Source organism: Triturus cristatus, chromosome 4_1 (genome assembly GCF_964204655.1).
Source record: "Triturus cristatus chromosome 4_1, aTriCri1.1, whole genome shotgun sequence".
In the NCBI taxonomy this organism is placed as follows: domain Eukaryota; kingdom Metazoa; phylum Chordata; class Amphibia; order Caudata; family Salamandridae; genus Triturus; species Triturus cristatus.
The window spans coordinates 1159943755-1159968883 of NC_140585.1; the positions used below are offsets into that span (position 1 = coordinate 1159943755).

Below are 25129 nucleotides of genomic sequence, written 5' to 3' on the forward strand. Positions count from 1 at the left end.
TATTTACATGGACATGGTTATGCACTGAAAGTAAGAGGCAAGGGCAAATGTTTTTTTCATTTTTTAGAGCATTTGTTATGGTTCGAGTAGGATGCTAGTCTGTGGGTAAACAAACAAGCGAGACCTGATATAAGTAAGTTAAAGCAGACTTCTATGTAAACATAGGACGTGCTGGGGGTGGAAGGGGGGGGGTCCATTTGAGCAGTGACTGTGGCCGCAAGATGCAGCAAGACTTGGAAGGGCGCAGACAGGCTTACCTTTAGGGGCCTCACATGTCGGCCTACTGTAATTAGCACTCTGGCAGTAGGGACAAGAACGAGTGGACATCTAATGGTGAATTAAACCCAATATGTCCATCAAAAATTAAAAGAAAAAAAAAACAGCTTAAAGGGAGGTCCTAGGAACACACAAAGCTAATTTGACATCAGAGTAAAAACCAAAATATGAGAATACAAAGTTTCTCAAACAATTAATACTTATAGAACAGTACTTTAAAGCTACGCAAAGAGACAAAAACTATGACACACAAGTAGGAGGAATTGTGCAAAGCATGGAGTCTAGAAGAAATTACATACTGCAAAACAGTGCACGTGGTGAATTACAAACCAGACGGGCTACACTACAAAATCAGCACACACAGAGGTTACTAGCAGCTTAAAAACTCAGTCACAGTAAGCTGCACAGGCGCATGTTGGCCTGCTTTAGTCCGTCAGTACACGAAAGGCTAGACTGTTGACCATGAAATAAACCCAAAAGCCCGTGGTAGTGTGAGGGGCGGAAAATGGGAGGGCAGCTGGTGAAGTGGCCAACAAGCAAAAGGGTGGACACGAAGGTTGGTGCCGTATCTTGTAAAAGAAATGGGGCCACAGATGACTTGGCTGGCATCTTTGCTTATAGGATCAAATGATCATTAAAGCATTATAACAGCTTTTATACACGATGGCGCTACTCTGGAGGGCCATACACAAAGTCTAGTATCTTTCAGAATGCAGATCAAGGGCCACCTCCATTACTGCCGTACAGAAACCGGTATAGGTATATCACATGATAGTTAGCATATCATGAGGTAAGGCAACAAAATTTGCCATAGCACGCGCCCTCAACTCCCTGGCGCATACTCTTGCTCTTTTTTTTTAACACAAGTTGGTCGCACACTGCTCGTCACACCAGCAAGTTGCCCCAAAGGACTGTGGTGAATGTAGTGGCGACGGCGGAAACGCCTATGCCACGATGTGTAAAAAGAAAAAAGTATGTGTTGCATTTAGCCATCCCTGGACACGTGTTTCGAGGTAGTTGCCTCTCGTCAGCAGGGAGCAGGACAATGTAAAGGGGTGCCGAGTGGACTGCCAAAATGTAATTAAAACAGGTCAAATACCTCTCATGGCGCGCAGGTGCAGAACCAGGGCTCGTCAGCCCGATAGCTCACGGGAGCCGTAATAATTTGAACACAAGTTGGTCGCACACTGCTCGTCACACCAGCAAGTTGCCCCAAAGGACTGTGGTGAATGTAGTGGCGACGGCGGGTACGCCTATGCCACGATGTGTAAAAAGAAAAAAGTATGTGTTGCATTTAGCCATCCCTGGACACGTGTTTCGAGGTAGTTGCCTCTCGTCAGCAGGGAGCAGGACAATGTAAAGGGGTGCCGAGTGGACTGCCAAAATGTAATTAAAACAGGTCAAATACCTCTCATGGCGCGCAGGTGCAGAACCAGGGCTCGTCAGCCCGATAGCTCGCGGGAGCCGTAATAATTTGAACACAAGTTGGTCGCACACTGCTCGTCACACCAGCAAGTTGCCCCAAAGGACTGTGGTGAATGTAGTGGCGACGGCGGGTACGCCTATGCCACGATGTGTAAAAAGAAAAAAGTATGTGTTGCATTTAGCCATCCCTGGACACGTGTTTCGAGGTAGTTGCCTCTCGTCAGCAGGGAGCAGGACAATGTAAAGGGGTGCCGAGTGGACTGCCAAAATGTAATTAAAACAGGTCAAATACCTCTCATGGCGCGCAGGTGCAGAACCAGGGCTCGTCAGCCCGATAGCTCACGGGAGCCGTAATAATTTGAACACAAGTTGGTCGCACACTGCTCGTCACACCAGCAAGTTGCCCCAAAGGACTGTGGTGAATGTAGTGGCGACGGCGGGTACGCCTATGCCACGATGTGTGAAAAGAAAAAAGTATGTGTTGCATTTAGCCATCCCTGGACACGTGTTTCGAGGTAGTTGCCTCTCGTCAGCAGGGAGCAGGACAATGTAAAGGGGTGCCGAGTGGACTGCCAAAATGTAATTAAAACAGGTCAAATACCTCTCATGGCGCGCAGGTGCAGAACCAGGGCTCGTCAGCCCGATAGCTCACGGGAGCCGTAATAATTTGAACACAAGTTGGTCGCACACTGCTCGTCACACCAGCAAGTTGCCCCAAAGGACTGTGGTGAATGTAGTGGCGACGGCGGGTACGCCTATGCCACGATGTGTAAAAAGAAAAAAGTATGTGTTGCATTTAGCCATCCCTGGACACGTGTTTCGAGGTAGTTGCCTCTCGTCAGCAGGGAGCAGGACAATGTAAAGGGGTGCCGAGTGGACTGCCAAAATGTAATTAAAACAGGTCAAATACCTCTCATGGCGCGCAGGTGCAGAACCAGGGCTCGTCAGCCCGATAGCTCACGGGAGCCGTAATAATTTGAACACAAGTTGGTCGCACACTGCTCGTCACACCAGCAAGTTGCCCCAAAGGACTGTGGTGAATGTAGTGGCGACGGCGGGTACGCCTATGCCACGATGTGTAAAAAGAAAAAAGTATGTATTGCATTTAGCCATCCCTGGACACGTGTTTCGAGGTAGTTGCCTCTCGTCAGCAGGGAGCAGGACAATGTAAAGGGGTGCCGAGTGGACTGCCAAAATGTAATTAAAACAGGTCAAATACCTCTCATGGCGCGCAGGTGCAGAACCAGGGCTCGTCAGCCCGATAGCTCGCGGGAGCCGTAATAATTTGAACACAAGTTGGTCGCACACTGCTCGTCACACCAGCAAGTTGCCCCAAAGGACTGTGGTGAATGTAGTGGCGACGGCGGGTACGCCTATGCCACGATGTGTAAAAAGAAAAAAGTATGTGTTGCATTTAGCCATCCCTGGACACGTGTTTCGAGGTAGTTGCCTCTCGTCAGCAGGGAGCAGGACAATGTAAAGGGGTGCCGAGTGGACTGCCAAAATGTAATTAAAACAGGTCAAATACCTCTCATGGCGCGCAGGTGCAGAACCAGGGCTCGTCAGCCCGATAGCTCGCGGGAGCCGTAATAATTTGAACACAAGTTGGTCGCACACTGCTCGTCACACCAGCAAGTTGCCCCAAAGGACTGTGGTGAATGTAGTGGCGACGGCGGGTACGCCTATGCCACGATGTGTAAAAAGAAAAAAGTATGTGTTGCATTTAGCCATCCCTGGACACGTGTTTCGAGGTAGTTGCCTCTCGTCAGCAGGGAGCAGGACAATGTAAAGGGGTGCCGAGTGGACTGCCAAAATGTAATTAAAACAGGTCAAATACCTCTCATGGCGCGCAGGTGCAGAACCAGGGCTCGTCAGCCCGATAGCTCACGGGAGCCGTAATAATTTGAACACAAGTTGGTCGCACACTGCTCGTCACACCAGCAAGTTGCCCCAAAGGACTGTGGTGAATGTAGTGGCGACGGCGGGTACGCCTATGCCACGATGTGTGAAAAGAAAAAAGTATGTGTTGCATTTAGCCATCCCTGGACACGTGTTTCGAGGTAGTTGCCTCTCGTCAGCAGGGAGCAGGACAATGTAAAGGGGTGCCGAGTGGACTGCCAAAATGTAATTAAAACAGGTCAAATACCTCTCATGGCGCGCAGGTGCAGAACCAGGGCTCGTCAGCCCGATAGCTCACGGGAGCCGTAATAATTTGAACACAAGTTGGTCGCACACTGCTCGTCACACCAGCAAGTTGCCCCAAAGGACTCTTGCTCAGGTCAGCCCGAAACGCAGTCACAGGTGTCTGACTCCAATCACTGGCGTGAACCAATTAAGCTCCAACACATGAGCTTTGAAAGACAGAGTACTCACGAAACTTTAATGCAATGCCCAGGATTCCCTAGAAATGGATCTGCCCAGTCCTTCTACCGCTCAACCCCCATGCGGAGGGCCCTTACCCATTGATGTCGTCTTTGCAGGTGCCGTGGGCGCATGGACTGCTACTGCATTCATCCACCTCCGAGTAACAGTGGGGGTCGTGGAAGCCTTGTTGGCACAGGCAGCTGAAGCCGTTCTCTCCGTCCACGCATGTACCCCCATTCTTGCAAGGGTTTGAGGCGCACTCGTTGATTTCCACATTGCAGAGGGGCCCTGGATCAGAAGAGAGAGGCCAACAGGTTACAGGATATGCGGCGTGCTCTTCAGGTGCGTTCCACAGGCCGCGGGCCAGCTGGTATCGTAGCGCTGAAGAGACGCCCATCTAGCTTCAATGCCGCCTAAACGCCCTGGACTGCTAAAGTCCAGGTAATCTGCTGTCCTCAAAGACAAGCCATTGAGCCGCAGAGGAAAAGCAGTAATTGACACGGTATAAGGCGTCACGCCAATGTACGCTGAAGGAGTAACATCAGATGTTTACTGCCCACGAACAGAAAGCAATGCATGCTTCAGAATGACAACAGATGCTCATGGTAATGCAGGCTACAGCAGGCAGCATGCCTTCAGTGGAAGTAAAGCCACCAAACTTGTATTTAAGAGTACAATGCACTGGTTAATCTCTGAGGGCCAGCAGCACATCCTGCCATACTGCCCCCGCCCCAACCAGACAGAAGAGAACCCCCTGAAAACACCACAGCAGCAGCACAAACCACACCTCGGTCACCTTCCCCGCTCATGATCGAGCTGTAGATGCTCCTCTCCCCATAGTAACCAAAGTCAGACCAGGCCGCTCTCCTGCAGCAAATCATGCACTGCTATCCCTGAAGCAGCCATCAGCTCATGCATCTCCACCACAAGCACAGGAGGACTGGGGCTTCAATACAACAACAAGCAGCAGAGGCCCCAGCAACAAGTAAGAGGGCGGGAATCCTTGCGCAACCTGCAATACCACGCCCTTCAGACTGCAAACACTGCCCCTTTTCTTGTAGCAACTGAGAACACTAGTTGCCCGTACAGTACCTGCCAGAAAAGTCTCGTCCTGCTGTAGGAACTGGCAGCCAGGACCACTGCAAAAATGCAGAGTCCCCTAGACTCCACCCCCATCTGTCCCCTTTACCTCCAGCCCCCCTCCTGGGAGAATCAATCAACACAGGCAACTAACTGCCCATGCCACAGCTGCAGAACTCACCTGTGAAACCGGGCTTGCAGATACAGTCATAGCGGTTGATGCCATCCCGACAGACTCCGTAGTCACAGGGGTTGCTGGCACAGTCGTCAAAGTTTATCTCACAGTTGGGGCCTGTACAGAGCAACAGCAAGCAGGGTGAGCAATGCACCATTAAAAGATGCTCACGACAACTCGAAATAGAAGCCGGTGGAAGAGGCAGCATAGACGTGAGGAAACCCAAGGAAAGAGAAAGGGAAAAGGTCTTGGATGTAAGAGAAGAGAGAAATCAGACAGTGAGTGAAGAGTAGCCGAGTGGAAGGGAGCACAAAAACAGGAGCAGTGAGGTCAAACAAAGATATGATGATAGCACACAGAAGTGTCAAGAAAAAGAATTAAGTGGGAAACAAGAAGCTGAAAATGTCCAGCCAAACAGAACTATTCAAAGCCATCGAATATCTTATATGAGGTCTCGAGGCACTTGTGTATGGCGCAGGCAGTCAACTATACCTGAAGTGCCCGCCTGGCAGAAGCAAATGTACTTGTTGACCAGGTCAATGCACTTGCCCCCATGTTGGCACGGGTTGCTTTGGCATTCATTGATAGGGTTCTCACAGCGGTACCCAGTGTACCCAGATAGGCATGAGCAAGAGAAACTGGCAATGCCATCCACGCATTTGCCATGGTGGCACGGGTCCGGAGAGCACTCGTCAAAGTTCTTGTCACAAAGAACACCCTCAAAACCTAGAAGACAAAAGATTTCATGGGTTTGCTATATGAAAAAAAAAACACAAAGTTAAAAAGTGCATGTTTTGGTTTGTTATAACAGATTTAGAACAAGCAACCCGCTTCCAGACCCTGAAACTCATCCACTCAAAGCAGTGTTGGAGGCAGCGAAGCCAACAACCTCATCTATTATTACTACTAGGCAGATGGCTACCACATACAACAACCAATGTCACACAGGGGACGTACCTTGCACCAAATGGAGGGGGGGGGGGAGGGGGGGTTCTACGACGCTCCAAAACAGAAAGAAAAAAAACAAGCATTTACAATGCAATGGTCTCGGCATTGGTAAAGTTAGAGCTATTGGCATTGCTCGTGACATTATTTTTGTTTATGTTTTTGTTAAACATTTAAAGAAACGGCATTGTTATTTACAATGTCAATAGCTTAATCACTCTCAAATGCGAGACCTATTGCATTTGCACCCACACACAGAGCCACCTACACACACACTGATTAAGCTATTGACATTGTAAATAACAATGCCGTTTCTCTACATGTTTTAAAAACAAAAACATAAACAAAAATAATGTCATGAGCAATGCCAATAGCTCTAACTTTAACAATGCCGAGACCGTTGCATTGTAAATGCTTGTTTTAAGGGGGCCTCGAACGGGTCTCTATCGGCTAAGTCTTGATTTCACCTCATGGGTCTTTTATCCACCTTCAGACAGTCCCTAACCCTTTATTTAATTTTGTCGTTCTCCCCTGTCTTCTCTCTATGTCACTGATTTTTTTTACGTCTTTCTCTTCCTCCTTTTCCCCCCTTTTGTATTGTTTCTTTGTTGCTCTGTGTCAAAGTTTGATAAGTTAATATAAGGGCTTTCCCCCAAAATGAGTGCTGGTGGCCTCCACCGGCAACCACCGGCTCAAATTAAGCATTGTCTAAGAACCATAGGAAAATGTACTTCCCGACCACAACGAACCAGAAATTGTGGTGAAAGGATGTAATCGCTTTGCATTGCATGCGCAAATGGCGTGCAGCAAGCAGTGATCTGTCCTGACGCGTTCCAGTAGTGAGACCGACCCTGTAGCCGGACACATTGGGAGTTACGATTTGTTTGGTGTGAATTAGATTGCCAATTCATGTATGGACAATATCTGGGAGTTGGAGCATAAACCTGAGCCGAATAAATAAAGAGGTCACAAACCGAAAATATTTTCAGTCACATTTTAGCGTTGGCTGAGTGGGCGTGACTGAAGTGCCAGTGCACTGTGCCGAGAGATGTGCTGCAAATTTTATATTTTTGTAGAACATTTATTTGAGAGGTCCAGCGTGCGTCTCACAGCGTATTCGGAGAGTGGAGGCAGACACATGGGTTATTGTCACCTCTAATCACAGATGGCTGCTGGGCCGCTTTTTACTGCGCACATTGTAACCAGCCTTTGGTCTGATGGGGGTGGCGGGGGCGCCAACTCGCGCCGATAGTCGCAGCCACCGACTGTAGTGTTTACTCGCCCACAGTGGAGGGCCCGGAGTTGGAGAGCGCGCAGTCGGAAAGTCCACTTCCTAGCACAGCCTGCTTCCCCAGATTAATTCCAGGGTGCCTCTTTCAATGAGGGCTTGCCAGGCCTGTTTGCTTTGTATGCGGCGCCAGCGCCGGTAACAGAGGCCCTTTCACACTTCTCTGAGCACAACGCATTTCAGGCTCTCTCATTCAGCGGCCGCCGTAGCCGAGGGCGGGGCCGTGAAACATACACGAGTTGTTTCACATTATATGCTGCAGGCGACAGGTAGCATTTCTGAGGGTCGGGGGTGTTTGTCCTTGAGGGGTCCTTTCGCATCTGCTGCTGCTGCCTTCAGCTAACGATTGTAAGGTGATGGAGAGTGGGGCTACTAGTGGGGCCTCATGGCGGCGAGGATGCGGTGCGGGAGTATTCTCCAGAGTGTGGGGGCTCCTCTCGCCCCCAGACGCTACTCCTCCTTTACCGTGGTGGCAGGCGCACTCTGCCTGTTCCAGCATCCAGTCTGAGCAGTAGAGGCACAAAGCCTGAGGGGGCGGATGAAAGGGAGGAGTTTGCGGGGGCGGAAGGAGGAGTCTGCCGCCCGGACACTACCCACACACATAGAACCCGCAGACCTGCAGAGACCCCCCTTAATAATTACCCTTAGCCCTGTGTACCCCCACCGATCCCATATTGACACCCGGCGCCTTGCAGAGCCACCGCCCTCCATGTATACTTTCCCCCACCACATTGGAACGTTGGTCTCAGTGTGAATGCCCCATGATGCCATGTTGGTAGTGCTCACTGGCACCTAACTGTGAAGTCAGCTTTCATTTGCATGGGGTTTTCTTTTCTTTCCCCCTTTCCTGTGCTGCATTGAATGACATTGTTCGCGGATCTGCCGTTCCACAGACCATCGCCGCTGAATGTAATCTGGCCTTTTCATTTCCCTGCTCCTATTCAAGGGAGGCCCCCATAGCAAGAGAGGGAAACGGCCCAGCGAGCGAAGGGGGCCTGACGAAGGGCGGGGGGCAGTTCTAGAAAACAGGGGAGCTGTTTGACCAAGAACAGCAACGACCTCGGCTTAAAACAACGTTAAGAAGTTCAATGCACGCAGCCAGCCTACGGTGTCGTGTGTCATTTTTGGTATGCAGCTTTCTAGTAAACACAACTCTACATTTTACTCAGTGCGGTCCGAGGCTGCCGATAAAGAGGCGCCTTATCATGGCAGGCTCGGGAAGCAGGGACATGTTTTCTAGTCAGTCTCAGATAAGAGGCAGCACTGCTGCTCTTCCCCGCGTTTCTTTTTGCCTGGGAACATTGCCTCTAAATGACCACACAAACAAGCCGAGGGCACCGGAAGACACCACCGCCTTTCTCCGAGGCAGAGCAGAAATGCCTCGGAGAAAGGCAGCGGCATTTTCGGATTCGGGGGCGTGTTTGTCTTTTCTCTCCTCCAGCCATTGGCTGGAGGAGAGAATGAGACTTCTTGCAAAAAACACGCCCCCCGATCCGAAAAGGACGGGGCCTAATCGGAATGACTGACCTCTTCTCCAATGGCTGGCCAGCATTCAAGAGGCCAGCCAATGGAGAACAGGGGAGAAGAGGGGCGGGTTCAAGCCCCTCTTCTCCAAGTCATTAAATCTCGGAGCTAGACTGCGCAAGCGCAGCCTTCGCAGCCGAGACCTAAAAAGGAGAAAAAAAAGACTATTCCGGACCCAACCACTAGATGGCGGAATGATGCCCAGCATGTGAATCCAGAAAAGGATTCATGCTGCAATACAAGCATTTGCAATGCAATAGGTCTTGCATTTGCTCTCAAAAATACATTTAACAGTACAACTTGGAGCATATGCTGCTGCACAACTGATATCAGGCAAACAGCTTTCACTGCGTCACTATGGTCCTTGTGTTTCATTGGCTCCTTTCTGAAGCCGATGCTTGATGAAAGTGGTCATCCTCAATTATGGTCTGCACTTTAACAATATTTGGCTATCATCACCCTCTTTAAAGGAGAGAAAAATGTACAGAACCAACAAACTTTGCTTGGAAATCTCTCTTCAAGAAGCAACACTCTTGGTCCATCCCTGAAAATGCCAGGAGACTATGGCAAACACTTCTTTGCAACTGCACTGTGCTTCTTCCCTCCTACAGGAAAGAGCTGAATTGGTTTCTTTCAGGGGTTTACAGGAGAAACTTGAACACGTTTCTTCCCACCCCCACCTAGGAAGTTGACACAGAATCTGGACACTTGTTCTCTTCTACAATTGATATACACCGGGAACTCTTCATAAATCATGCCTAGGAAGAGTCCATGGAGTAGGAATAGACCTAAATTCCTTTTATTTAGTCATTTACATCTTTAAATTTTTATGACAAATCTGTGCCATTCGTCTAGCTAAGCGGCTGCTGGTTGTCCCACCCATACAAAACACCCCCTCCTTGCCTTAAACGCCTCCTTCCTGAACCTCGGTCTAGTTTACTGTGGAAGCTCTTAGCAAGCTAGGTGCTCTTCCATAACCTCCCCCATGCCAGACACTCCGCATTAACCACCGCATGAGCTTCCACCAGCCCTCCAGACACCTGCGTTCTGCCTCCATCTCACACACCCCCTGCATCCGCCAAAGCAACAGCGGAGGGCGCTCCTTCTACCTCACTGCAAAGTCCTGAAACGGCCTGGCGGAAAAAAGAATCTGAAGATGGCGCACCAAGGTGGGACTTTCACAGGAAGCACGACGACGTCACGAGAGGTACACCAAATGGTGGGACGTCGACGCCCACCGGGGCTACAAAAAAAAAAAAAAACACAAAGACTACGAATCCGGACCCAACCACCAGATCGCGGAATAATGCACAGCATAGTGAATCCAGAAAGATTCACGCTGCAAAAATATATACATACATACATACATACATACATACATATATATATTACCTACTGGCGGTCGCCAGTAGGTAGTTATAGTTAGGACCACGTTTCCATAGGAAATCCGCAACATTCTATTTTGAATAACTTTGGCGCCGGTCGACGAATCCTCGCGAATTTTTCAAAATAGGTGGGGCGCTACGCTCCGCTCCCACCCTGAAAGTCTCGGGGTGATTCGTCAAGCGGGGGCTGAGATAAAAGGGGGGTCCCAAAACGCGTTTTTCCTATGCATTTTTCCATAGGACCTTTAGACAGGGCTACAGCCCGAACGGCTGAACAGAATTACTAGAAATTTGGCAGAGAGGTAGTCCTCAGGTCAAGGAAGTGCCTTTTGTAGGTTTGGTGTAAATCTGTTCAGTAGATTCTGAGAAAATAGCCTTTAAATCAATATATATATCTGAGCCAGCTTACGGTGCGCTTACGGTACGCTTACCGTACGCGTACGGTGGCGTGCGCGAGCGCGATTCTGATTGGCTGTTACATCTAAGTAAACATTCGAATCGGTCGAAACCAGGAAGCGGCGGCCGCCATTTTCTCTCTCGCACTCTGAGGGGGGGGGCTGTAAACAAAGGCAAAAAACATATAAAGGGGCTGTTTAGACAGCGCCCATGCACATAGCCATGTTAGTTGAGTCCTCAAAGATCCCCCAAGGCCAAAAACGGTAAATTTTTATTTTTTGAAAATTTCGCCGATTACGCTTACCGTACGCGTACGGTGCGCTTACGCTAAATAAATAAAAAAAAACTCTCTGTGCATGGCATATTATTGTCATCACTTACAAATTAAATTTAACAGATTACCTATCACAAGGAAGCGCATAATATGTCCTCCTTGTGCGCACGGTGCGTAACGTGGGCACGCGGTGCGCGTAGCGCACTGCGTGCCCACCTTGCGTGTACGGCACTAACTGCGTAAAGTGGGCGCGCGGTGCGCGAAGCGCACCGCGTGCTCACCGTGCGCGCACGGAACGAACTGCGTTAAGTGGGCGTGCACGCCACGAATGGCGTAAAGTAACTTAGCATTTAAAAAACCGTACAAATTCACTGAAAAAACCATAGGTTTCACACACGTTATAGTTAGGAATTAGCATTTAAAAAACCTTGCTAATTCAATGAAAAAACCATAGGTTTCACACATGTTATAGTTAGCTGGAAATTTTACTGATAAAAAACCAATGAAATTCCCCCGTTATAGTTACTGTAGGCAACTATAACTCACGCGACCGTAATCCTCTGCTGATGACATATGTGTCTTTATGCAAAAAAAAAATTTGTAAAATATGTATAGCTAAAATTTAATGGAAGAAGACATGGGCAAATAAGTGTCTAAATACAGTATTAGCATCAGCAGAGGATTACGGTCGCGTGAGTTATAGTTGCCTACAGTAACTATAACGGGGGAATTTCATTGGTTTTTTATCAGTAAAATTTCCAGCTAACTATAACATGTGTGAAACCTATGGTTTTTTCATTGAATATATATATATATATATATATATATACACACACACGTACATATATATAGTTTTTTTGTTTTTGAGATAGCAGATTGTTAGTGCAGTCCTTGTAAATGTTTATGACAATTATGCTCTTGGTCTGTTCTTCTAAATCAATCTATGGAGTTCTGACATTGCCGAGTTCTACTTCAGGCTTTTTAATACTACAATAATAAATAACTAAGACAAAGCAAACTGGACAGACTCGAAGGTTAAGCATCTTCACCAAGTTAAAAGGGAGTTCCAAAGAAACAAAAAAAAAAAAAAAAACATAAAACCACAAATAATTAAAAAAATAAGGGGCGTGGTCTCGCCAGGAATGGAGTAGGACGCAGGTCGTGGCCGCTCCGGACCGCCGCTGTTATCAACTGCCACTTACAGCAGTGTGACGGCGACACTTGGACCGGGGGCACAGCCCGGGGAGAGCGGAACACTGAGGGCACCAGTCTAGGCGGTCGGCGGTGGCTGCTGAGGCTGACTTACACCGCACGGACGAGGAGCCGGGTGCCGGCCGGGCAGGCCGCCATTTTCTTTGCACCCGATCTGCGCGCCCGGAGCTGGGCGAGTCCGGAGCGGAGGAGGCGTCGCGCTGGTGGCTGCTGCAGACTCCTTGCCGGAGGGCGCCGATACTAGAGGACCCCGGACTGCGTTAGCTGTGGGAGTGACGACTTCGGGGCCCGAGCGGAGGCGGTGATCTCCAGCGTCGAGACCTGGTAGGCCGGGACGCTCCCGGGTGCGCTGGGGGCTCGCTGCGGGCCCGGCGGAGGCTGCCGACGGCGCTGGGTGAAAGGAGCGACCCGAACTTGAGGAGAGAGAGTGGCGGCTTCCTGAGGGGGACGCCTGGCTGGCTGGTGTGACTGGGGGCGCAGTGCGGTGGCTGAAGAGCGCCCGCCGCCATTTTGTCTGCTACGTGGATGCGGCCTGGCGGAGAGGTTGGCGTACGAGGCGGCCTGGTGTGGATGGCGACTGGAGGAAAGCACCGCCCCTGCTGAGCCGGGCTCCGGTGAACTATCGCTGGCTGTCTGCTGGGCCCTTACCCTGGGAGTGTCCGGTGCCCTACCTCACTGCGCCCCGGTTGGCGCCTGCTGCACTTCGCCCTGGATACCTGCGATTACCGGTGCTCGGGGGAGAGCTGGGACGCGAGAGCAAGCTGCCGCAGAGGGATCACGGAGCCCCGCACTGCCGCGCTGTCCCTGGGGGTTGCTCTGGGACCCCCGACCGGCTCGACTTGAGGCCTAAGTGAGGACGGCGGGAGTGCGCCTCTGCCTGGGGCGCGGTGGCCTGGATCTGCGTGGAGCCTGCCCGGGCTGTCAGGGGTGGGGAGAGAGGCTAGCTTCCGCGTGAAGGCGCCCCCCGGGCCCGGCTGATGGACTGATCGGGGCCCCACCTAGTGGACCGGGACTGGAGCGGCGAGCCGCCGGGTGCTGCTGCGCCCCCACTGCACCTCCCCCGTTTGACTGAGTTGGTGGGACCTCATTTGGGGGGCAGGTTGACTGTCCGACAGCCATGCACCACGCAGTGGTTTGAGAACCTGACGCTCCCCTTTCCCGGCTGCGCAACATCTGGAGGGCCATTTGGAACGGGGCCCCACTGCCATTAATGGACTGCGTAGCCCAGTGGCCTGCGTTTTACGCTGAGTGTGCGTTCGGCGGTTCCGGGGTCCCTGCTCCTCCCCGTTGGGACGCTGCCCTCTGACACTCTTGCAGCATGACACGCACGAAGCCAGTGAAGGAGCCGCCCGCGGCCCCCAAGGACGCCTCGGTCAGGGACTTGTGGAGTAAGCCGAATGCACCGTCGACGAGTGCAGCATTATCGGACCTTGGGGCCTCTGCAGCGCCAGTCACGCAATCCTTCATGGCGTCGTTCATGCAGGAGCTCAAAACGGAAATTGGGTCACTTCGCACGGAGGTCCAGGCCTGTGTCAAGGAGCTGCGGAGAGATGTGGGGGAACTAGGGGGTCGGGTCGATGACTTGGAGAAAACCTTGGACGCACGTACGGAAGACCAAGAACGCCTATGGCAGCGACTCGCCACTCTCGAAGAACAACATGTCGAGCTACAAATCAAGCAAGAAGATTTGGAAAATAGGGGGCGCCGAAACAACATACGCATACGGGGGGTGCCAACTGGAGCAGAAGGAGCGGACATCATATCATTTGTGGCGGACCTGCTCCAGGATATTCGAGGTGACGATGACACTTCGCCGCCCACCTTGGACCGTGCGCATAGGGTCTCCGGACCGTCTGGAAGGCCAGGACTCATCCCTGACATCTTGACACGGGTCCACTTCTTCGTCGAGAAAGAAGCAATTCTCAAAGCGGCTAGAAGCAAACCTGAAATCCTCTGTGGGGGCAAGCCCATCCAGCTGTTTCAAGACCTGGCCCTTACTACCCTCCGGCGCCGGCGGGACTTCCGGCCCATTACGGACAAGCTGAGGGAGCTCAACATTCGCTATCAATGGGCCCATCCCTTTGCCCTCATGTTCCAGTGGGAATCTAAGCGTCGTGTGCTGCGTTCCTATCGAGAGGCGGCCCAGTTGCTTCAGATCCCAGACTCCCCGCCGGCTAGCCCCTCTCGTCGACCTGCTGGCCTCCGCGTCCCTCTGAAGCCGCAGTGGTCCACGGTGCGCCGCCCTAGGCACCCCTCCTCGCCGGATGGCAGCCGATCCTCCCGGGACAAGCAAGACATCATAGAGCACATCAAATCCCTGGAGGGCGGCCCGTCCCCATCTGGATCGCAAGCGCTCGCCTCCAAATGAATGATTTCTTGGTGGAACCTCCTCTCTGGTGGCAGCTTGGGCACTGAGATGGCTGTGGGCATGGACTACTTGTGGCGGCCCTGGTCCTGCCTCTCACGACGCCCGGGAAGTCCCCCTGGGGGGCGCACACCTGCCTAGTCTCTGGCGTGACACCTGTACGGCTGCGGCGGTGGTCCAGAGCGGACCCTCGACATCATGGATCTACAGATAAGCGATGATTAACCCCCACTCCTATTTCTGGGAGAGTGACATCTCCATGTTCCCCTTCTCTCCTCTCCCTTTCTTTCCGTATCCTTTTGGTGGGGGGGACTCACGACTGAGAGGAACGGCATGAAAGATGCCTTGCTAGTGGTTCTGCGTCAATGACTGACTCGCCTTCTTGGAAGATTGTCTCCCTCAATGTGAAAGGGCTTAATTCACCCAATAAGAGACGCCAAATATGGCGCTATTTGCTCCTGCAGAACCCCGACGTCATTTTCCTCCAAGAAACCCACCTTCTCAAATCGGATGTGGTGCGAATGGCGCACCCCCGCTTCCCCCATCAGTTCTGGTCCTCGGCCAACACTAAGTCAGCGGGAGTAGCCATCCTTTGTAGGGCGGGGTTCCTCCGGGGAGACACTAGGGTCAGCAGAGATGCCGAGGGTCGGTTTTTGTGGGTGGAGCTCCGGAGAGGGAATCACCCACTCACTTTGTGCAATATCTATTCCCCCAACCAGGGTCAAGATGCCTTTCTACGCGGGATCATTAGGGAACACCTTGAGCCAGTAGACACCGACCTCATAGTTGGAGGGGACTTCAATTTGGTGTGGGACGCAGAGATGGATCGCTGTGGGGGGGGCGTTCCACGGGACGGGGGCTATGTCTGCGGCGGTGAAGAGCTCCCTCACTTCCTTAAACTTGGTGGACACCTGGCGGTACTACTCTCCGGGACTGCGGGACTACACCTTCTACTCCCATGTACACCGCTCATACTCTCGCATCGACCTTCTCTTTGCGTCGCACTCCTTGCTTAAAGACATCATATTGGTGTCCCACTCCAACATTTCGATCTCAGATCACGCTCACGTGGAGTTGCTTATACGGGAGTGTTCCACTCGCCCGACGCGATTGAGCCGCTGGAGATTCCCGGACCACGTCCTTCGCGACCCGGTGGATAGGGAGGAGGTCCAGGCGGCCATCCTGGCGTATTTCGCGGATAACGACGTGCCGGGGACTCCCCTCCCTCTCCTCTGGGATGCCTTTAAGGCTACGGTATGGGGTGCCCTTACGGCAATAGCTGCCGCCAGGGCGCGTGAAGCCCGGCTCTATGAAACCAAAATCGAGCGGGAAGTTAAGACATTAGAGAAGCTGGACCAAGAGCGCCCGATGGCGTCTCGTAAGAGACGCTTGGCCGTCCTACGCGGGCAGCTCTGCGCGCACCGGACCAACAAGGCTGAGCGCGCCCTGCTTTCACTCAAACAGCGGTACTACGAGGGCGGAGATAAGGTGGGTGCTGTTTTGGCGCGGCGCCTGCGAACACGAGCGGCTCGAGCCCATATTGCCAAGCTGCAAAAGACGGACGGGTCATGGGCTATTGCAGAACCGGCAAAGCTCCAAACATTCCGCGACTATTATGCGGCTCTCTATGCGAGCGACCTGCCGGCGACGGATCTGATATCGGAAACGGTTGACGCCTGTGGATGGGAACCGCTGAGCAAGCGTCAATCTGAGACCCTGGAGGCCTCTATCACCCGGACGGAAATGGCAGAAGCCCTGATGGATCTTCCGCTCGGCAAAACGCCAGGCCCGGATGGGCTGCCGGTGTCTTTCTATCGGGCCTTTTTGCCGCAATTACAGCCGTACCTCCTGCGCCTCTTCAATTCGTTCGCGGAATCAGTGGGGCCCTCGGCGGACATGGCAGTGGCTGAAATAGCCCTCATTCCGAAGCCCGGGAAGGATCATACCCTTTGCTCCTCTTACCGGCCTATTGCACTATTAAACACAGACTTGAAATTGTACACCAAAATCCTGGCTAAACGGCTTAGTGCCCACCTCCCGAACCTCATTGAGCCCGACCAGGTGGGGTTTATCCACCAACGCCAGGGGGCAGACAATGTGCGCCGCATAGCGCACATAGTGGGGAAGGCCAAACACTGGAAGATCCCAGCATGCTTACTATCACTCGATGCGGAAAAGGCCTTCGACCGAGTGGACTGGAATTTCCTCAGGGCGGTCCTGCGGAAGGTGGGGTTGGGCCCTAAGATGGTGGCACGTATCATGGCCCCCTATATCTCACCAATGGCCAGAGTGCGGGTCAACGGCCAACTCACGCAGCCTTTCCCCATTTGCAGAGGTACTCGGCGGGTTGCCCTTTCTCGCCCCTGCTGTTCGCCCTTGTGGTGGAACCTCTGGCCATTAGGATACGCCAGTCGCCAGATATAGGTGGCATATCTCTTCGGGGGGTTGAGCACAAAATCGCTCTATTTGCGGACGACCTCCTCCTTACTCTCTCTGACCCCCCGCGCTCGCTGCCAGCGGTCCACTCGTTACTCCAAACCTTTGAAAGTGCCTCTGGGCTGAAAATCAATCACACGAAGTCCTGGGCCCTTAACCTTACGATTCCGGACGAGGAACTTGCGGCGATCCGGGCCTCTGTTCCGTACCAATGGGCGAGCAAGTCGGTACGGTACCTGGGTCTTAACCTAACTCCGGACCTGGATACTTGGACGCAGGCCAACTGGCAGGAATACAAGCTCTCAGTCTTGGCCGACCTCCGATCATGGAAGGTCCTGCCCCTCTCCTGGCTTGGCAGGCTGAACACGGTTAAAATGTCTATCTTGCCAAAGATCCTATACCTCTTCCAAACCTTGCCGACTCCTATTCCGGAACACCACATCCAGGGGCTGCGGCGTGACCTCACCACATTCATATGGGGGGGGAAGAAACCCCGCTTTTCCAATAGGATCCTGAAACTCCCTCGGGATCGGGGAGGGCTGGCCTGCCCCAACCTTTTAGATTACTACTGCGCGTCCCAGCTCCGCTATGTATTGGAATGGGGGGCGTGGGAGAGTGAAAAGGTGTGGTTCCACATGGATCGGGCAGTCACTTGTCGTCCACTCTGGGATCACGCCTGGTTACCCCGAGAGGCTCGTCACCGTAGTGCTTACATGGCGGTTCCTACCAAAACGGTCCTTGAAATCTGGGACAAGGTGGCAGTTCGTCGGGGCCTGACCACTTTCCCGTCTCCCCACACCCCGATAGCTCGTAATCCGCAGTTCCCGCCGGCGGATCGCCCTCCCTATTTCGCGAATTGGACGGAAACTGGCTGCAGGACGATCCGTGACCTATTCGTTGGGGACTGTCTCAAAACCTTCGCTCAATGCAAGCTGGAGTTTGGGCTTACGGAGAGGGACAAATTCCAGTATATACAATTACGCCATTGGATACAGGGCTTTTCCTTGGCGCAGGCGGCCACGCGGGCCTACACCCCGTTCGAGCAGTTGGCGCGTACTTTCGGCACCTACAAGGGGCTGATCTCTCGCATATACAAGGTGCTCCAACACGCACAGCGACCGGATACCCATCCCTACCAGGTGAGATGGCACAACGTCACTGGCTCAGGTGTTACCCCTTCCCAATGGTCTCGACTCTGGAGCGACATTCCCTAGATCCTACGTAGCATTCCCCAACAGGAATCGGCCTACAAGGTGATGACCCAATGGTATTACACTCCCACTAGGCTCCAAAGAATGTTCCCTACGACATCTCCCCTCTGCTGGCGCTGCACCCAGGCGACGGGAGATTTCATCCACATTTGGTGGACATGCCCTCTCCTGATCACCTTTTGGAAGGAAGTCCTCAGCCACATCAAAAAGGTCTTAGGGTATCCTCTCCCGGAGGACCCGCTGGTGGTACTCTTGGGCCTTCGGCCGACGACTCTACGGGCTATGACGGGCCGTGACCGACACCTTAGCTTCCACATGCTGGGTGCTGTGAAACAAACAGTGGCTCTCTATTGGAAGAAACCCGACACACCCTCAATCAATGTATGGTTTACCCGCCTGTGGCATGTGGTGGCGATGGAGTTCCTCACGGCACGTCTTCAACTCCGTGATACCAAGTATCGCCAGCGTTGGAAGCCCTTGATCGACCATTTGGGGAGACTAGAGCATACGAGACTGCAACCTCCACGGCTCCGAGCCCTGAAGCTCTTCGATGATGTAGTGGACCCTACCGAGCCAGGGAATTTATGGTGACAGGCAAACAATTCGGGGTCTCCGACCCTTCCAGACACCCCCGGGCTAAGGGGGGAACCCGCCCCTGGGTAGCCTGGACCTCCGGCCTATGCCCTGTGGTACTGGTGGGACCCGCACTTCCCCACCCCCCATGCTGAGCCTCCTCCCCTAGACCCCTCACCCCCTCCTTCTTACCCTTTTGTTCTGTCTCCCCTCGCCATTAGTTGGTTGGTCGCCTCTTTTCTATCTATTTGCTGCAGGTGCGGTGGTGGATAGCTTTAGCACGAACACAGCACGAGGAAGACTGAGTGGTTCCTAATCTGTTGTTACTGTGCCATGACTTGCATGCTGGTTGCTGCCCTATGCAATACCCGATACGACCCTGTTGGATACTAGCAAGCCTATGCCATACAGCGCTTGGCGGTTGCCAGCCCTCTCATGCTATACTCACTGCAGGCTATAAATGGGGAATCATGGAGGACATGATGGAAAGTATCCCTACATGCTGTCCGTTCGACGGGCGCGATACGTAAAGATGCACTGCTTGCCGTGCCCAAACTGTATAATATACGAGACAAGCTGCATGTGAATACAGCTGCGCTCACAGGGAAATGCATGGCGACGGTGCCAAGTGAAGTCTCTAGAATGACAGGACCATTGGCCCCTAAGGGCGAGCTTGGTGTCGTTCGACTAGGTTGCCTTAGCTTGGCGAATATTGTAATGTTTTACACTCTCTTGTCAGATGGAGGGCTCGCGCAGGGTATAGGGCCTCTACGGGGGATCCTGGCTAGGGACCGCCAGCTCATAGACCTACCTCCGGGGCATCATTGGGTCCCCCAGGCTTCCCTGACTCTGAAATTGCTTTCTGCTGTGTGTAAGCTGTTCGCTGCCGGCCTATAAGGTTGTAGGCGCATAAGCTGTGTATTGCCTCTTGCACGACCTGTTAAAAATTAATAAACGTTTGATAACAAAAAAAATAAACTCGGCTCCAATGCTCATTAAAGTGACATCTTACTCCCATCGGAATATTCTCCTGCAGCTGCCACTCCTTCACCCCTCACCAGTCCCCTAAGAAAACTGCACCAAGTTCCCACATTCTGCCTGAAAGCCCCTTTGGCGTGGACTGGGGCCTCTGCTCCGAGTGGGAGAGGGGCCGGGAACAAGGGCCATTCACAGGCCTCCTTTGGTCATGGGTGAACACTGGCTATGAGGCAGACACAATAGTGGTCATACCTCAAAAGGCTCTCCTGCAGTCCCTGCTCGCAGCCTCCTGAATGCTAAGCAGCCAGCCCTGCACAATGGCCGGCTCGGAGAGGAGGGGGCGCAGTAAGGACCCTTCGGGGTCTTATTGTGAGAATCCATCGGGGATGGGCCCAAGCTCTCTCTGTCCCGCCTGACTGAGGGGCACAACTCCACAGGCGGTAACAAAGTTTGACTTTCCAATTCTTTTAAAGTAGATTGTCTGGACCGCCCCATTTACAAAAGTAGTGACTCTCGCCCAAGAAGAACGCGAGAGAGCTAAAGCCCTGCGCAATGAGGTAAGAGGGTACGACACTTAGGATAAGGCTGGGTATCACCTCCTCCATTATGATGATGATGAAATCATGACTGGCCTCTACCTTAAATGATGTCTCACCTCCCCTTGAATCATGACTACCTCCGACCTTGAATCATCTCACCCCCCACCTTGAATCATGACTCCCCACCCTTGAATCATAAATGACCCCCCCAGCTTGGATCATATCGCAGCCCCCCACCTTGAACCATCTCAGCCCCCCACCTTGAACCATCTCAGCCCCCCCACCCCCCACCTTGAATCAGGTCTCACCCGCCCCCGTAGAATCATGACTCACCCCCCCCCCTAGAATCATGACTCACCCCCACTAAAATCATGACTCACCCCCCCTAGAATCATGACTCACCCCCCCCTAGAATCATGACTCAACCCCCCTTGAATCATGACTCACCCCCTTCCCCCCTTGAATCATGACTCATCCCCTTCCCCTCTTGAATCATGACTCACTCACTTCCTGACTAATTTCATGGAATAGCTCATCAATCATTGCCCCTCACTTGTCCCCAACTAGAGACGGGAGTCTCACAAATTACCCATCACGGATCCATACACCCTGTTAGATGCTCACTTGTGCCGATTCAAACAATGCGGGGATTGAGCAGTCTGTGGCACAGAGTCCTCTGCCAGTGCCCAGTGCCTTGATGTAGACGGAAGCGACCCTGCAGGAGGGTGAATCTAGCTCTAATATTTCCAAGCAGATTTCAGTGAACCCCACAGCGGCTCGGTTTTAGAGCATAAGTGACATGGGGTTCCCTACATACTTGTGCCCCCACCCCAAGCTCAATAACTAAATAAAGAATAGCAGACAAAAAAAGTCTGTGTCTGAATGTGCTGAACTTCAAGGAGTTTTCTAACAAATGAACAGGAAGTCAGTATAACTTTGGCAGTAAACGCACACCCCAATATTAACTGCATCATCGGCTTTGCTCTATGATTCTGCTGGTATGCGTCTTGCCACCGACATCAGCAAATTGGCCAGTCCTTGAAGAGCAGGCATAGTCTTTGCACAGAGGTGTAAGGACAATACCTAGTAAATGTGTCACTCATCTATCGTTTTACACTATAGGTTAAGATTTAGCCTCTAATTCTCTAGAGAGAAAGCGGACACCCGTACAGCACCAGTGTCCCCCAAGACAGTCAACAGAAGGTCCATGAAAATAATCAATGTATGAGAGAAACGAATCTGCTGTCTCAGGTCGCCTACCCATCCTTTATCCAAGCAGTCTGAAGGACTTTGAGGATCCCAGCATCAAAGTTAATACATCAGCAGTACATCACCTGACTCAGACAATGCAATATTTGGAGACTTTGACACAGGATCAAGTATTGTACCAGGGCTGGAAGCGGGGAAAAACTCAGTTATTCATACTACTTTCAAATGTAGCGCTTGACCTCTTACTCAAGACCTGTAAAATGAGAAAAAACACGCCTGCTGTGTCCAATGGGCCAGTTGTGGCCAACCCTAAAACTGTTCAATATAAGTTGGCACCCAGATGTTGATCAGTTGTGGGGAGTCCTCAGAACTACAATGAAACAACTAAAACTCTAGACTAATGTTATCTTACACAGACATGGGTGAAGATCATGAAGTTGGCAAGAGACCCGCTATCGCTGTCCAGTTTAGACACTTGAAAAAACCCAAGCTGGTATTAGAACAGAGTCCACACATCTCAGGATTAGTATCTTCCTACTCCTGCTCCAGTTAGTTTCTCAAAAAAGACTAAGATCTCCGGTCATCAGCACCCTTTCAGAATGCTCAGGAGAGGCACGCGTGAGGAACTGAGGGGCTTTAGGTCATCTGCAGAACCAGAATCAAAAATATAGTGCGTTTCTTAAAACCAAGCACATGGTGCATGCACTCAAACTGCCCAAACTCACCAGTGGAAAAAAGAAACATGAGAACAGGGAAAGCAGATGTGAGGCACAGAGGATGCAAATGGAAGCCGTGTATTCTGGTGCAGTGGGTACAGCGACTGAAAGAGGAGACCAATCAGCATTACAGCTGCTTCAGGGTGCTTGTCGGAGAGTGCACCCACGGCAAGGTCCACCATGGGAACCAAAATAGAGGGACTTCATTTCAGAGCTGGTTACAGCTGCAGGCAATATTTGGGTTGATGGAAGCATCAAGAGAACCAAGGGCACCAACTAAATCTACTGACTCAAGTAGTGTCCTCTGGGAGCTGGGATGTATGGTTAGTGAATAAGCACTACCGTAAAGATGAATATCCCTGGAACAGCTAGAGCGAAGAAGATCAAGGCAACAGTTTCAGAATCTAGTACTCAAGACAGCAAACTGGACACGCCAATACTTCGTGTAGAAAAAAAAAACGGTTCCTCCTGGGATGAATTTGGGCTTATATAAGAGTTTCTGGAGTATCTGGGAAAGTGTGAACAGTGCAGAAATGACACCCTTGCAATCCGGTAATGTGTTGCATCAGCTCCTAGATCCAGAGGTTGCAGTCATACCCTCGGTGATTCTAGCCAAACTGTATCAATCCCTTGAAACATCTGCCACCAGGATTCAGTCAGCTGGGCATCAATGTATGCCCCCTTGACTAAAAGTATGCTTCTCTCCCATTACTGAGCAGTTCAGGTTTCTTTTCTTCCAAATCAGGTTCTGCACCATCGGTCTCTTCCAAGTCTAGACCTCGCCTTGGCCCAGCAAATTAACGATTGGATGGACATTTATAAAGCATTCTTATACTCCAAGTATCGTCCTGGTTCTTTCCACCTCTGACCATGATCTTTCTGCAACTGTAAAATATATTACAAGCTCATGCACCGGTATTTTTCATAGTTTGGGGGAGACAAGCCGAATGCCAGGCCTACAAAAATGAAAGCTTATTTTCATATCAAAACGCTCCCTCCAATCAGGATTGCTTTTGCAATCTTTACCACACTTTGGCTGGAGAAGAAGGCCCTGTCTGAACTGGTCTAGATAGTTTGTAAATTGTTCACAGATATTCTTGTCTAAGTTTTCCTGGTTGGAGCGTGATACAAAGTACAGTAAAACAGCACAAGAAAGGGGAGAGGGTGGGTTTCAGCCAGAGTGGAGGAAAAGTGGTTTTCAACAAGAATAGATCAATTTTTTTTAAGTGCATCAGGCAGCCACAAATTTTAGTCGAGGAAAATAAGAGCAGTTATGCTCCCTGGTCCACAATTAAACGAGTAGAAAATCCATGATTTTGTGGAAGCTTAGACAGCGAGTTCTCCTTCGACCACGAGCCCTCCTAAGACCATGAGCCCTCCTAAGACCATGAGCCCGCCTAAGAGAACATTCAACCCGCACATGGTCCCCTGCAGTCCAAGTAGGAAAGGACAAAGCCCATTCTAAGTGTTATGGAGTCTCTCAAACCCTGTATCACAAACCTGCTCTCATGATTAAAAACCAACAGGGTCTTACCATACTTGCGTAACTAGCCACAGCATCACTAGCCCTGGTAAGATATACAAGTCTTGCTGCCTAGAAACCTTGGTTTATGTACTGAGGACAAGAGCTACTTAAGCACCAACAGTTGTTTTGCAGCTTGTACCTTGTTATAGAGTAGCATGCTACACGTAACTGCCATCTATTGATTGGTTGTTTGGGCCAAAAACATAATTCTTGACTGAAAACCCTAGGCTTTGACAATAAGCTTGCTAAGAAGGACTCAATATGGCACAGAGCTGAAGCCCACAAAGCCACGCACTTGGACCCCTTCTTCAGCTTATACTCTCCCACTGCGTTAGGCCAGCTGTGAAGCAGACCAAAGAGCATGTTACCTTGAATCTTTCACTCTCCTATTGTTCACATTCGAAATCCGTCCATGTGAAATATATATATTTTTTTATCTCTGCTGTAACACCTATGTGTAAGCAACCCAAAGAACGGGTTTAAGCATTTTGAAACCTGAAATGTACACAAACTTTACTTCTGGTTTGATTGCGGATCCGTGCAAGATTACAGGATGTGTGCAGGTATATCCACGCCCACTGTTGATTAACACTAACAGCAAAACAGAAGTCATTCTCTTCTTTACAAGACTTGGAAATCATCGAAATGGGCTTGAAAATGAATAACAAAATAGGGGTCTTCTGTGTGAGCTGCTTCACTAGCAGTCAAACATCCTTCGGCACCATTTCTGGTCCGCAAACGCTCCATGGTGACTATCGTTCTTCTCCAGGCACCACTCCTGCTTCACAACCGTAAAATGGAAGAATTCAGATATCCCGAGGACGCCCATTGTAGGCTTTACAAGTTTACATCAACACTCTAATGATTCATTTGTGACGAGATGCAATTCTGAGCCTAACCACTACATAGCTACATTATGAGCAGCATGTAACTTCATAAATAGGATTTATTAAAAAAAGGACGTTTAATATAGGGGATACTGTCACAATTTTGTCATTTCCTAGTGTTTTCAATAATGATATCCCTATCACCCAATTGATTGTGAATGTGGCAACATCAGACGATTGCCTAGATCATGTTGGAATACGCACTTGTGATCCATAAATTACACACTGATGATTACAGGGAACAGTTAACTTTCAACCTAAATTTAATTAGTGTGAAGCAAATCTAACGAGCTTGGGTTCTTGCCACCGGATCCATCACACAATTTGTTCCCATCACTTAACATTC

General features: G+C 51.1%; 1 protein-coding gene across 3 annotated transcripts in view; it reads right to left on the minus strand.

The window, feature by feature from the left end:
- The window catches only part of LOC146856251 (uncharacterized), a 259790-nt gene that overhangs the window by 12778 nt on the left and 221883 nt on the right, over positions 1-25129 (minus strand). For 2 of the 3 annotated variants that reach the window (XR_014981452.1, XM_085654318.1), the window contains 3 exons: positions 5813-6046; positions 5327-5437; positions 4161-4353 (listed from right to left, as the gene is read on the minus strand). Coding sequence is in view for 2 of the 3 variants with exons in the window: in XM_085654318.1 (XP_085510444.1) it covers positions 4161-4353; positions 5327-5437; positions 5813-6046 (538 nt within the window). In the remaining variant the exon portion in view is untranslated. Of the gene's footprint in view, positions 1-4160; positions 4354-5326; positions 5438-5812; positions 6047-25129 lie in introns of those variants that run through there. The other variant, XM_085654319.1, reaches the window with a different exon arrangement.